This window comes from Thunnus albacares, chromosome 24 (genome assembly GCF_914725855.1).
Source record: "Thunnus albacares chromosome 24, fThuAlb1.1, whole genome shotgun sequence".
NCBI lineage: Eukaryota > Metazoa > Chordata > Actinopteri > Scombriformes > Scombridae > Thunnus > Thunnus albacares.
Genome location: NC_058129.1, coordinates 3,279,173 through 3,292,519, shown reverse-complemented (window position 1 = coordinate 3,292,519; position 13,347 = coordinate 3,279,173). Strand labels below are relative to the sequence as shown.

The 13,347-nt window shown below is 40.0% G+C and overlaps 1 protein-coding gene across 9 annotated transcripts in view; it reads left to right on the top strand.

Annotated features, from left to right (window-relative positions):
- dmd (dystrophin) overlaps positions 1 to 13,347 on the top strand; it is a 320,693-nt gene that overhangs the window by 87,334 nt on the left and 220,012 nt on the right. For all 9 annotated transcript variants that reach the window (XM_044344903.1, XM_044344899.1, XM_044344896.1 and 6 more), the window contains one exon: positions 5,183 to 5,244. Coding sequence is in view for 8 of the 9 variants with exons in the window: in XM_044344899.1 (XP_044200834.1) it covers positions 5,183 to 5,244 (62 nt within the window). In the remaining variant the exon portion in view is untranslated. The remainder of the gene's footprint in view (positions 1 to 5,182; positions 5,245 to 13,347) is intronic.

Genomic DNA, 13,347 nt, shown 5'->3' with positions numbered 1-13,347 from the left:
TGTGTGTGTGAAGCTGCTGCAGGTTTCAGTAGCAGAACAACGGTTGAAATGAACTATTGATCGTGCCTCTCTCTCTCTCCCTCATTCTCACACTGCTCTCTGCCCTCCCCGCTAATTCTCGCACACTCACTCACTTTGCCTGACAGCACACACACGTATATGCAAATTTTCACACATCCTCTCAAACATGCAAACACTGGTTCACATACAGTAGAAAGAATCCACATACTGATGCGGGAAAAGAGCTCTTGTTTTCATATCATTAATTGAAACTGTTGGCTGCTGCTTATTTTGTGACCTTGCTGTTAATTTTCTCACATTACTGCATATAAATCATGCATATAGGAATATGAATAACCAGGGCACTTAAGTTCAATGCAAACATCACATCATAGTATGATCAAAACAGCGTAACATCCTTAACTCAGGTCATGTAGGAGTTGGTTAAAACAAAAGCTATGATGAATAACAGTGATATTCAAGGATCCTCTCTCCTCAGTATTATGGTAATGCTGAGGTTGAGGAGAGAGTCCTGTTTAGACCCTTCTGTCATACTGACATCCTCTCTCTACGGATATTAAATTCTACGGGACACTAATCATCTAAACCATGAAAAGAAAGCTGTAAAACATACTGTATCTAAATTGCTTGACTGCTTTTAAAGGCGTACTCCAGCATTTTTCACAATGTTGCGGGTCTCACAAGAGACAGATTAAAAAAAAGAATCAAAACTGAAGCAGTAGAGGCCGAGATATCCTGAGTCAAGCTCCAGAAACACTCCTACATCCTACATTTCCCATAATGCAACTCAATATTCAACTTTTATGAAACCCTCTCTGCTTCCTAAACACCCACATCTTTCAAAACCTCACACCTCCAGTCTGTAACACAGGCTTTCTGTTAAGAATGTTAAGCTTAAACTGAGATAACCCTCATGACATCAGTATGACATCATGAGGGTTTTCAAGCTTTGGAAAGCTTCTCCAGAGCCACAGAAGACATTTTACTACTGTTTTCACAGGCTAAGTAGAACTCCTCCTTGCCTAGTAAACTGAACTTTAGGTGTAAAATTCCAGGAGAGAATATATATCTCTCACAACACTCTGTATCCCACTTCACCCAGCCCCTTTGCTCTTTGTGCTGCTGCACATACACGAACCAAATTAACTGGAGCACTTGGAGATGCCCACACATGCGTCCATGTGCACAAGACCTACCACTTTGTGCTACAGTTAACATAGGGCCCCACAATTTGAGTGAACTTTAAAAAAAGTTGAATTAAACTTAAATATCATCAAATAATGAATTCCCTCAGGGGCTCCGGTGGATTTCTGGCCTCCAGAACACCAAAACGGCCAGAAACAATGCTGCACACAAACGCACACTCACTCCCAACATCTGAAAATACATTCATTGAACACACACACGTGCCCAGAAGAACATTGCACTCTCACTGGAATTAATGCATAGAGAAATGAATCAAGATAAAGCATTATGGGAATACAGTTTTTCACACATACACACAGTACACAGATGTGGATGGATTACCTGCTTTTGATGAGATTGTTTGCTACATGGTTCTATTTCATTCATGCTTCACTGCTCAGCCTGCCATTATCTCACATTGGATATATGTGTGTAAATGTGTATGTGTCTGCCACTGTGGGTGTGTGTGTTTGTGCACGCTTGACTGCTATTCTATTTGTATGTGTGTGTGTGTGTGTGTGTATACCTGTGTGTTTGTGTGTGTATGTGTGTGTCCGGCGTCTCACTACAGTGCACAGCTCAACGTGGGACCTTTTAATTAAAGGAGAAGTTTCATTATCAGCTCCATTAGTCAATGCCTGGCCGGTGTCAACACTCACTCACACTCACACACACACACACACTAAAAGAGTACTGTTAGCTAGGCTGGTATAATATTTAACCTGATGTTCTGTTTCAGGATGAGAGTGTAATTTATTATCCATAGTAATGGGTAGTGACCCCATTTCCAGTCAAATGAGAGAGGCGGGGGAGAGGTGTTATTATAAGTCATCATGTCGTCATTTCCATTGTAATGCATGGCACAGGCCACACTACATTGTTCTGCTACAGATAAAAGCGCTGTGCACAGTGAAAGTTAATGTCCCTGCCGTATGTTCATTACCAGAACACTTTATATTGATTTTTGGGAAACTGTCATCATTCAAGATCTCAGTGTATCATCATCCTTGTATCATCAATTTAAGTTAGCAAGTCAAACGTTTCAGCTCTTTTTTGAATACATTTTTTCGATATCATCACTGTCAGGAGAAAGTCTGCAAATGCGGTGATTACATTTGAAAGATTACATGAATCCTGCAACCTTGGGCTTTTTGAATCCTTTTGAAATATAATTAAAGTGGAAAAATACACCTTCCATCAAGCTGTGAAAGCAGGGCTGTTTTTCTTTGTTCCCGAGAAAGTTGGCATTTCAGATAGAAGATCATGACAGTGGACTGTGAGAATGCTTGTATTTCCACAAAATCAGGGTTTCAGAAGGAGGGAAAAAGTGCTGTTTTCTCATTGATGGCTGATTATTTTCTACATTTTTCTGTCTGAATTTTCTACCGCCAGTTTTTAGCAGCATGGCTCCAAGGATGAAATATCTCAGCAATTAATCATCAGGGATGAGTATCAGTAGGGTTTTATCAATACAGATATTGATACTGATACTCATCGATACTCTTATTGATACTACTCTCCATAATTTGGTACAAAAAATAGACATGACATGAAAAGATGTGAAAAGATTCAACATTACAAACACTAACAGTTAAATTAGAAGTGCTTAAAATCAATGCTGAGTGCTGAGTGAATAACTACAGACTTATTTTTATAACGATAAGGGTTGTAGTAAACCAAAGAAAATCTTGGTTGACTGAAATTCTACCTACTCTTCAACCACTGGGTTGGTCGATGGGGGGAAAAAAGCAACGCAATATAAACAAGCCAAGCTAGCCCTCTGAACTAATGCGCGCTAACTACTTAGCGGGTGATATCATGGTGATATCTAGTGTCGGCACCATTTTTGCTGACACTAGATATCAAACAAAAGCCAGAGACTATATGGTATTAAGTTGCTGTGAGCTGTAAATTCAGCACTTCTAAGCAGAGGCTAGAAGATAATGTTATCTCAGAGCCTGACAAGCCCGGGCAAGTCCTCTCTTCCTCCGAGCATCTTTCCTGCTCCCGCCTCTGTCTCAGACTCACCCTGGTCAGCGGCTGTCTCCTCGGCCTGCCACTGGCTGTGCAGTGCTATCTTCTTCTTCTTCTTTTATCCATTTTATGGCGGGTAGCAGCCAGTGTTAAGGTGCATTACTGATACCTATGCCAGCTATGTTAGAATTCATTAATGTTACATAAATAGTGATAGCTGCTCCGTTTGTCCAGGAGCTTATCAATATTTCGATAACAGAGAAAGACTTAAGCAATTATACTCCATCAGTGTGAAGCATCTTCAATAAGTGCAGGCCCATAGTAAGATCTGAGATTAGACTGGATCCCCCAGAGTCTAGATGCTGGTAATAGGTCTGAAAGACAGAATGATAGAATGTCAATATTTAAAGAATGATGGCTCCAAGAACTTGGGCAGACATACTATTGGTCAGATATAACGGCGTCAGAAATGTGAAGGTAAGGACTTTAACAGTGTGGGAATGAGAGTAAATAGCAGATATTCACTCAAAGAGGAATAAAGGCAGAACGGGAGGGAAAAGATCTCCAGACTTTACCAAAGCTTCACTGCAATGGATTTCTTTGATTTTTTTATAGACATTCATGGTCCCCAGAGGATGAATCCTTATGACTTTGGTCATCCTGATTTTTCCACAAGCACCACAGCTCAGTTGACATTTTTGTTTGTTAGTGAAATGTCTCAACAACTGTTGGATGGACTGCCAAGAACTTTGCTACAGATAGTCAAGGTCCCGAGAAGATAAACTGTAATAAGTTTGGTAATCCTCTGACTTTCCATCTGCTGTCATCATCAGGCCAAAATTTCAATGTTTCCAATATGTTTTATGACCAAATACCTGCAAAACTAATGATATTCCCATCAGCCTCAGCTGTGCTTTGTGTTTAGTGATAATTAGCAAAAGTTAGGTTGACTGCCTTTATACTAGCATGCTGACATTAGCATTCAGCTCAAAGCACCACTGTGTGTAAATACAGTCTCATAGAGTAGCTAGCATGGCTGACTCTTAAGTTACCTCAAAATACAATCCTTGCCTTTAAAAATGAATCATATGTAATCGCAATTATTACATGAGAATTTTTTATTGTTTATGCATTACTTATTAAAATCAGTATCAGTGTGTAAGCTTGTTAGCATTAGCTAACAGTTACACACAGTTTTGTACTGTTAACCACCGCTCCATTCTTGCTGAGCGGTTGTTGGTATTTTGTCTTATTCATGAGTTTACTGGCAGAGTTATCAGTTTCTCTATGCCCAGAAAGTTTCTGATACAAAGTTGTTTTTATATAATTCTGCAGTGCAGTAAATACTGCAGCATCGCGCTTTGTTGATGGCTAGTGAGTGGCAAACAGCTCTGTAGTTACTGTGATCGCAGTAATGATTTTCAAATAATGAAAAAAAATGTTTAAATGGTTTCATGAGAGCAACAAGTGGAAACTATGTTGACTCACTCCAGTTTGTCCTGCGGCCTGTAAGTGGCACGCTGATTGATATGATGAGAATGCAATTAGCCCTGAGCAAGATTAGAGGAGCCTCTTATCATGCCAAGCACCACTTGTATTCATGTATGTATGTGTGTGTGTGTGTGTGTGTGTGTGTGTGTGTGTTTGAGAGTGAATCAGACGCTCGTATTCAGATATCCAAAGAGACATAGTTAAACACGTTTAGGTTGTCAACCAGTCAGTCAGAGAGATGGAGTGTGGTGTGTACTGGTATTCATCAAAGTGCGTGTTTGCCTTTTTCATGTTCCTTTTGAACTGCTGCCATATATCTGACATGGCCTGTACTCTCACATTGCCTCATCTAAGCACAAATCCTCACACAAGCACACACATTTATTCTGTATACACACAAACACACACATATACTGTATACTGTACACACACACACACACACTCACTCACACACACACAGATATGTCCGGCTTCTTTTTCCTGACAGTCTTTGTGTTTTTTCTTCCGGCAGATGAAAGAGAAGACGTTCAGAAGAAGACTTTCACAAAATGGGTAAACTCACAGTTGGCTAAGGTAAGACAGCTTTCTATTTTCTTTCCATTTATCCACTCCATTCACCAAAAACCCTCTCACTCTCTAACTGGACCTTTTTTTGTGTAAACCCTCTCCCTCTTACTTCTAAGTAATTGGGAGCCTTGGAGTCATAACAGCTTCTCTCAGATATACAATACAGTAGTTTATTTACAATATGATCACATACAGTAGAATGAACAAAGAGAAATATGTGTGCATAGTCAAATATGGGATATGACGAGGATAAGCACGTCTGTTCATACATTACTTTGCTTTCTTCCTGGTAAGAAGAGCATGACGTAAACATAATGACAACTGTGCAGTCTGTGATTGGTGATTGTTTAGGTTGGTTGCCAGGGCGACCATAGCATGTGGACTGTAAGTGAAGTGAAGGAGAGGACAGACACCCTGTGTATCCAACCCTGTGTCCTAGAAATTACGTTTATAAACCATTAATTTGCAGCAAACTCATTTTTGTAGGAAATGTAATGAGGAAATGTTGTTAATTAATGTGTCTGGCAAGTTGCAGAATTTTCTTGAAGGCGTGTTACATTTGTTTTCCTACAATATAATAGCAGCTAAAGCATGATCAAACTTTTGTATACACACTCACAGCAGTAAGGTGAAGGGAGGATGGTGTGTGATAAGGGAAGAAGGGAAAGCCTTGTGCTAACCTAACCCTAAGTGCTAAATTCAGGAGTAATAATAAGTAATAAGGGGGAATGATGCTGTTTTTTTCCTTAGATATTAAAAGCTCTGTCAACAAATGATAAGATAAATATATGACTGCGCATGTTGGGAGAATGAAGTGATTCATCTAAATTCCACATTTTAAAGGTGTGGACATGAGTAGTAAGTAGGATGCTTGATTTTACTCTCTGCCTCTGACTCCTGATGAGACACTGATGACATTCTCTCATCCCTATCTGTCTCTTCTCCCTCTGTCCTAACTCCCCCCTCCTCTCCTCTCCTCTTCTCTTCTCTCCTCTTCTCTCCTCTTCTCTCCTCTTCCACCTCTTCTGTTTTGTTTTCATTTATTTCCACCTCCTATTTTCAAAAGAAAACAAACAGGAGGGAAAGGATTTCTTGGTTAGTTTTTTTTTTTTTTTTTTTTTACGCCGGCAGCGTCTTCCACCTCCTTTCATCTATGGCTGTTTTCTGTTCGTCTCTCAGAGTCACGGACAATTTCAGAGGCATTTCCTTTTATGGCTGCCATTCAGACATGCACACACACACACACACACACACACACACAAAGGTTATTCCCGCCACATCCATTCTCTCTGGAGGGTCGCTTGGGTAAAGCTGGGATGAAGAAAAACCCGAGGGCAGGACAGCGTTGCACATTTTTTAGGGTTTTTTTTTTTTTTTCTTGCTGTATTTGGGACTGTATTTTCATAAAACACACGTCAACTCTTTTTTATTTTAGTGGCTTGATTGTTGTCTGTTGCACTTTGTCGTCCTTTTAACTCAGTTAGTCTCCTCCGTGGGGACCGAATCACTTTCCTTGAATTTAATTCTAATTACATTTCTTTGTGTGTGTGTGTGTGTGTTTGTTTGTGGTGTGTATTTCATGCGTGCCAACACATCACTTCTATTCCTATTTTCAAAGTTGATTACAAGGTTGCTAGAGGTGTGCCGTTGCCATGGTGATAGAGACTTAGGTGAGTGTGTGTGCATACAGTATGATTGTGCTCATTTGTGTCTATGTGTGAGTAAAGCTATTGAAACAGAGTCTGATCTGAGACAAATGATTAAAACCAGGAGAGGACCGGTCAGATATTCTCTTCTCTTCTCTTCTCTTCTCTTCTCTTCTCTTCTCTTCTCTTCTCTTCTCTTCTCTTCTCTTCTCTTCTCTTCTCCTCCTCTTTTCTCCCTTTCTCATCTCTCCTCCCTTTTGATCCCCTCTCCTTTTCTCTTCTCCCTCTTTTAAAAAATACTCCACTTTTCTCCTCATCTTGTCCCTGTCTATCCTCACTTCTCCCCTCCTTGCCTCTCCTCCCCTCTAACCATGACTAAGGGAGGGAGGAAGGGGAAAGAAACTTCGCAGATGGGAGGCGAGGAGATAGGGAGAGGGAGGGAGAGATAGGCAGGAGAGGAAAAGAGAGATCCCCTCATCCATCCAAACTCACCGAAGCATAATGAGTACCCATCCTAGATAGATGAGTCTTTCACACACACACACACACACACACACACACACACACACACACACGCACACACACAGGCCTCAGGAGAGTAAGAGGCAGTGAGACAGCAGATAGGAGAAAGTAAGATTAGAGTGGAGAGGAAATGGAGAGAGGGAAGGAGACAAGGAGAATGAAGCAAGGAGCGTAGGAAAGGAAGGTGAAATGGAAAAAAAAGAAAACAAAAGTTCAGACAGGGACAGGAGGGGAGAGCGAGTAGGGGAGGTTGTGGTGGGAGACAGCAGGTTTGGTGACGACAGGTGTGAGAAATATGGGGGAAAAAAACCAGAGAGATGCCTGGCAGTGAGGCAGCGTGGTGTCTGATTTTAGTGTGATTTGCTACTCAACAAACCATAAAAAGAACCACTTCAGGAATATACGAGTATCTGTCACCAGGGCAGAATCTGAGCTTTTTTTTTCTTGTTTACAAACCACAGCTGGTATTTCATCAAGATATCAACAGCTGATTCTATTCTAGCATAGCATACTCACCCACTGTAACATGCCATTTTTCTTTTTTATTAAACCTGCCTTATCTTACCTGCCTCTGCCATGGTTTTCACTATGTAAAACCATATATGAAACAACCATATAGCAGACCCCCATATACAAGCATTTCAGTTGAATTCAGTTGAATTGCTAGAACTCTAGCTACAAAACATTTATTACAAATACAAGGTCTTGAAGAGTCTCCAATGTGCAGATTTAATGATATAAAATCATTCACTCACATACTTTGGTTCAGCCCTTCAGCAGCACTGCTCTGGAGCAGAACTCTAATACAGCTAAAGGAATGAAACTGAACATGGAGACCATACTTATGGGTGATTTAATGTGTGTATGTCAACGGTGTTGAGCATTTTAACATAAACATGGGGAATAACTTACTATTTGAACTGGTTCAATGTGTGTCATGTGTAAACAGCTGGAGGTTTACAGAGAGTCATGCTCCTCATCGCATTGCATTCTGGTCTGTTGAGGCTGCCGGAGGTGAAAGCATTTGTATCCCTGCCTATTGTCTTGTGATTGCCAAATTTGGTGCCAAGTTGTGGGAAAAAATAGATTTTAAGGGACTGAGTGATCCGTTGATCAATAATTACTTAATGGAGCATTTAGCCAACCCTAAATTAATGAAAAAGGAAAAGATTACCTAAAATAAATGAATCCTTAGCCTGCCCTATAGGTGTTTTTTTTTCTTTAAGTCAGAATGGACAGATGAATCCTCAGAGAGACAGAAATGGAGGGAAACGGAGGACAGAAAGGGGAGAGGGCATTTGTCCAGTGCCTGGTGTTAATTTCACACTCTGGCTGTCACTGTTTGCTCAGGTCCTCAAAAACAGCAGAAGAGCTGTGATAGGAGAGAAAAGAAAAGGGAACGGGAGAGGAAAAAGATGCTGAGGAAAGAAAAAGAAAAGGAGAGAAGTGACATGAGACGAGATGAGATGAGAGAAACAAGAAGGAAAAAGAGCAACAAGCATGAATGCTACATAGCATTTAGTATGTCATTTTATGCACTTTCTCTTTGCACTCACAGTTGTGTTCTTCCAGTGTTGCTGACTGCAGACACATTTCTTCTGAGACTGCTGACCTGGTGCCTTATTTTTCAGATAGCGCATAGGATCCAAACCAAAAGTGTACAAGTGCACAAACGCCAAAAAAACCCCAACTGTATGCACGCACAAATTTTTCCCTTCAAAATCACAATCAACTTGAAAATGTGCGCATGAAGACAAACCTCATATGCCCCTACACTCCCACAATTAACCAGAAATGACCAATGCAAAAGCCTTCATGAATATTGATGCACATGTTGTTCCTGTGGAGAACAGCAACAGTATTAAAAACAACAGAAAGTCTGAGAGGCTGATGGCTGCAGCAGCTGGTAATGCATGGAGATAGACTGCTGCACACTGTCAGGATATGGACTAGTGGAGGAGCACTGAAGCTCACCGCTTGGTGTTTTGTTAAACATCTACTGTATATGCATGACTGATGAGACCACACACTCAATATCTAAAACACAATAACACTGTATTTATTTATAATAACTCCAAAATCCAGCATGCAGGTGTTTCTCTCATTTCCACAGTCAATATATGAGTGCAGGTGGTGAAGATGTGGCAGTGATGTGACTGGAGCAGGCACAGTAATAGAAGATATTAAAACTCTATTAACACTTTGTTCTGCAGTTCCTTAAAGCTATTTGATGTCATCTTGGATTTCTACAACTGATGATGATAATTTCATCAGTTGAGGTGAAAAGGAATCAGTATATTCATGCTTAATATCAGGGAAAGGCAAGCTTGACTTTCTAGAATCCTGCCACCTGTGAATCCTGCATCCATTATAATCAACTGAAGCTGCTACACTGATCACGGAAGAATTGTGCTGCTTATTTCTATTTTTACATGGCTGGTCTATTTATTTTGCGTGGCTACACAGCCCTCCAACATGTAAAAACTACATAGAACTGCGTAAAAAACGAGTACAATCTGTTTCAAAATGATTGAAATAAGTACCTCATTGTACCAGAGGCATTGTGATGCAGCAGAGCAACCTTGTGGGTTTTTTTTCACTGCACATTAAAATAAAATTAATCAAATCAGTGTATCCATGATCCTGTAATTAAAACAGTCTAGTTAATTAATTCAGTACCAGTTAATATAGCCTACCCCTGTCTTCAAAATGTTGGTACACATTGCACATTCTCCCGTCACATTTGTTTTTATAAATCCCAACTTTTTCTTGGGAAGTGGCGTACGCCTCTTTCAAGCTCCATTTTGTGAGTATGGTTATAAATGAGGCCCCAGGTCTGAATCACTCTGTGGAAATCAGGAGCTGTCACACACTTCCCACAGCTGAATGATCCTTTTCCCAGTCAAAACTATTCAAAAACTACTTGAAGAGCAGTGTGGGAGAAGTGAGACTGAATGGGCTGCTGAGAGGTTCATGAGTCAGGATGTACTGTAGACTTGAAGGTCATTGTTGAGATTTTTGCTAATTGCCAAGCTCATTGGATTCATTTTAAAAAAGGGATTTTTGGTTTCTGATTGGACAACACATTAGAACTAATTTTAATTCCGTGTCAATGCTTAGTGTGTGTTTGGTCCATTTTTGTAAAGCTGCTGTGCAAAACAGCAGTATGACAACAAGCACACAATACACTCATGCACCTGTTTGTAGCTTTGTTTCTGATGTGATGCTGCTCATCTGTTTTCACACAGTAGTAGCTTCAATTTATGTAAACAACCCAGCAATTTATGAAGTTGTTGATTTGATTCAAGTGACTGTGAGTGTTTGTTTGTGTTGCTTCATGCTTTTATAGAGGAGCCTAGTCTTCCATATCCAACACATAGTCTGTAAAAAACAGTTTGTTGCATATTTGTAAATCAAAAATTAATGGTGCTCCCAAATTTGATGTTATATTTCTAATCCTTGAAGGAAGGTAACGCCTGCACACTTACTCCAAGCCACAAAATTGAATCAAGGCAATGTTTTGATCGTACTGGGATCTTCTAATGTTTGTGTTTTCACAGACAGTATCAATGAAAGAAGGAGTTACCTTCTTCCTCCTTATAGCCTTGCAACTACGTGACACGCGTGTAACTACTCTCCTGCAACATATTTCTAATCCTTATACATGTCAGACACTACTCTCCTCTCCTTCTCTAATAACTCAATTTCCAATTACAACCCTAGTTTTCATGATTTATTTCATATCTGGTGGCAAATTAAACCCCACTGCCATCTTAATAAAATATCTTCAGCCCCTCATATAGCCAATAATCCTGGTTTTATTCCACCTACAATAGATAAGGTATACACACTGCAGAAGTGTACAGTAAGTGTACCTTTGCCACTTTTGCACAATTGAAAAGAAAATATAACATCTCAAATAATATTTTTTTCACATATCTCCAAATAAAAGATTAAGTATTTTTATCTAAATATTTCAACAAGCTTTCAGACTGAAACAAGATCAGTTAAATGATAGATGATTGTTCTTAAACAACACCCACTCGTAAAAAGTTTTTATCCAATAAACTTGGACTTAAACTTGAACTCGGTGCCCCCATTCCTCATGACATATGGGTAGAAGAGCTTTCAGCACATACACACAACCTCAAACAATAAAACACTACCCAACTCTGTTGTTCCATGAAAAGAAAAAAACTGTATCTGCTCATGTGTATCAACAATGAACCCCCATATTTAGAGAAAACTGGATCTATTTTAAAAAACAAAGTATTTTAATTTAGCAACCCTGACATCTAGTCAGTTACACCTGTAATATTTCACAGTAGCATGCAAATATGAGTAAGAGAGAAACATCGGGTGGGTTAGGGTGAAAAGGCCTTTTTTCCATTATATGGATTCTTTTAGAACACTGCTCAATAAAAAATGTTTAAAAAATAGGTTGCTGAAGCTGCAGATACACAAATATTGAAGGGGAGGATGTACTGGCAGGTTTAGTTGCCATCAAGGGGAAAATACAGTCCCCAGTATGAGCCACCTGGGTGAAATGAAAGTAAGCTAACATGTTTTGGTGTTTTTCAGCTTGTCTGACCAATGTCTAAACATACAGTAGATCAACATCATCTCCTCACTCGCAGCCACAACTGAGCTTTTTGAGCATACAGCATATAAAACTCATATTAAAAGACACACATTACAGTCTTGTCCCTCACACTCAATGCTTTAATTTTGAACTTAAAAAAATGAAAGTTTTTTTTTCTTCCTGTTGGTCAGCTTACCTGTGCTGAAGAATGCAGCCCCTCAAACTCATCCATGTGTCCTCCTGTTGATCATTTGCTCTGCTGATCCATGTCAGCACTTTAGCATACACTGTGTTGAGTGATACAGCATATGCACTAGCATTACCTCAAAAGTAGCAAAAGGAGAACTTGTAGCAGCTTTAAATCTAAATGCTAATTTAAGTTCTGATGCATGTAGTTTGATTTAGTGGTTGCAGTCGTGATATTCACACATTTAAATAGGCAAGTGTAATGTTTTGAGGGACTATTTTCTCTGTCTTCACTGAAAACAGACTCATTGGACTGTGAGTGCACATCCACACTAAGCTGGTTACATTTTTAAACACATCTCTTTGTCTCTGTTTCAGCTCTCTGTTCAGACTCTTTCAGCGTTTATGGGGAAAATTGAGCTTTTGCAATACAATGACGTAAGCCGCCCAGTTTAGTCGCCTCTAATTTTCTCTGTGATCACTCATTTTAAATGTCAATACAGCCGATCACACAGCAGATGTCAGATGACGATTACAAAATAATGACTTCATCAGCAGTGCAGCAGCTTGGAAATGACTGCTGGTGTGTTTGAGATGTGATCAAATAACAATTTCTTACTCTTTCCGTTGTCTGACAACAGGAACAGAAAAAATGTGTAAATGAAAACAACTATAGCTATATTAAAAGTCAGTATAAGTGATCACAGAGAGCAACTGCCAACTGTGTGGCAGCAAAGTTAAAAAGAAAACCTTCTGTCGTCTAACTATTTCTGTGATCACGCATTTTAAATATAGACGACACAGTGACAATGAAAAAAATGGGAGAGAGGGAGAGAGAAGGTAGGATGAGGTGGGGATAGTGAATCAGGAAGTGTGATGGATTAGCAAGGAGGAAGTGAGGGCAGATATGAAGAAGATGAAGAGTAGAAAGGCAGTTGGTCCAGAGAGAGAAGGTGTGGGGTTGTGGGAGGGTGGGGAGTGGCAGAGGGGTATGTTGGGGTGGTGCAGGATGGGTATGAGAGCAGTGTGATGGTGGTGAGTTGTGTGGTGGAGTTATGGCTGGGTTCAGGGTGGAGGTAGGATTACACAAAGGATGGACTCTGAGCCCTTTCTTGTTTTTTTGCGATGGTGACGGACAGGTTGACGGATGAGATCAGGCAGGAGTCTCCGTGG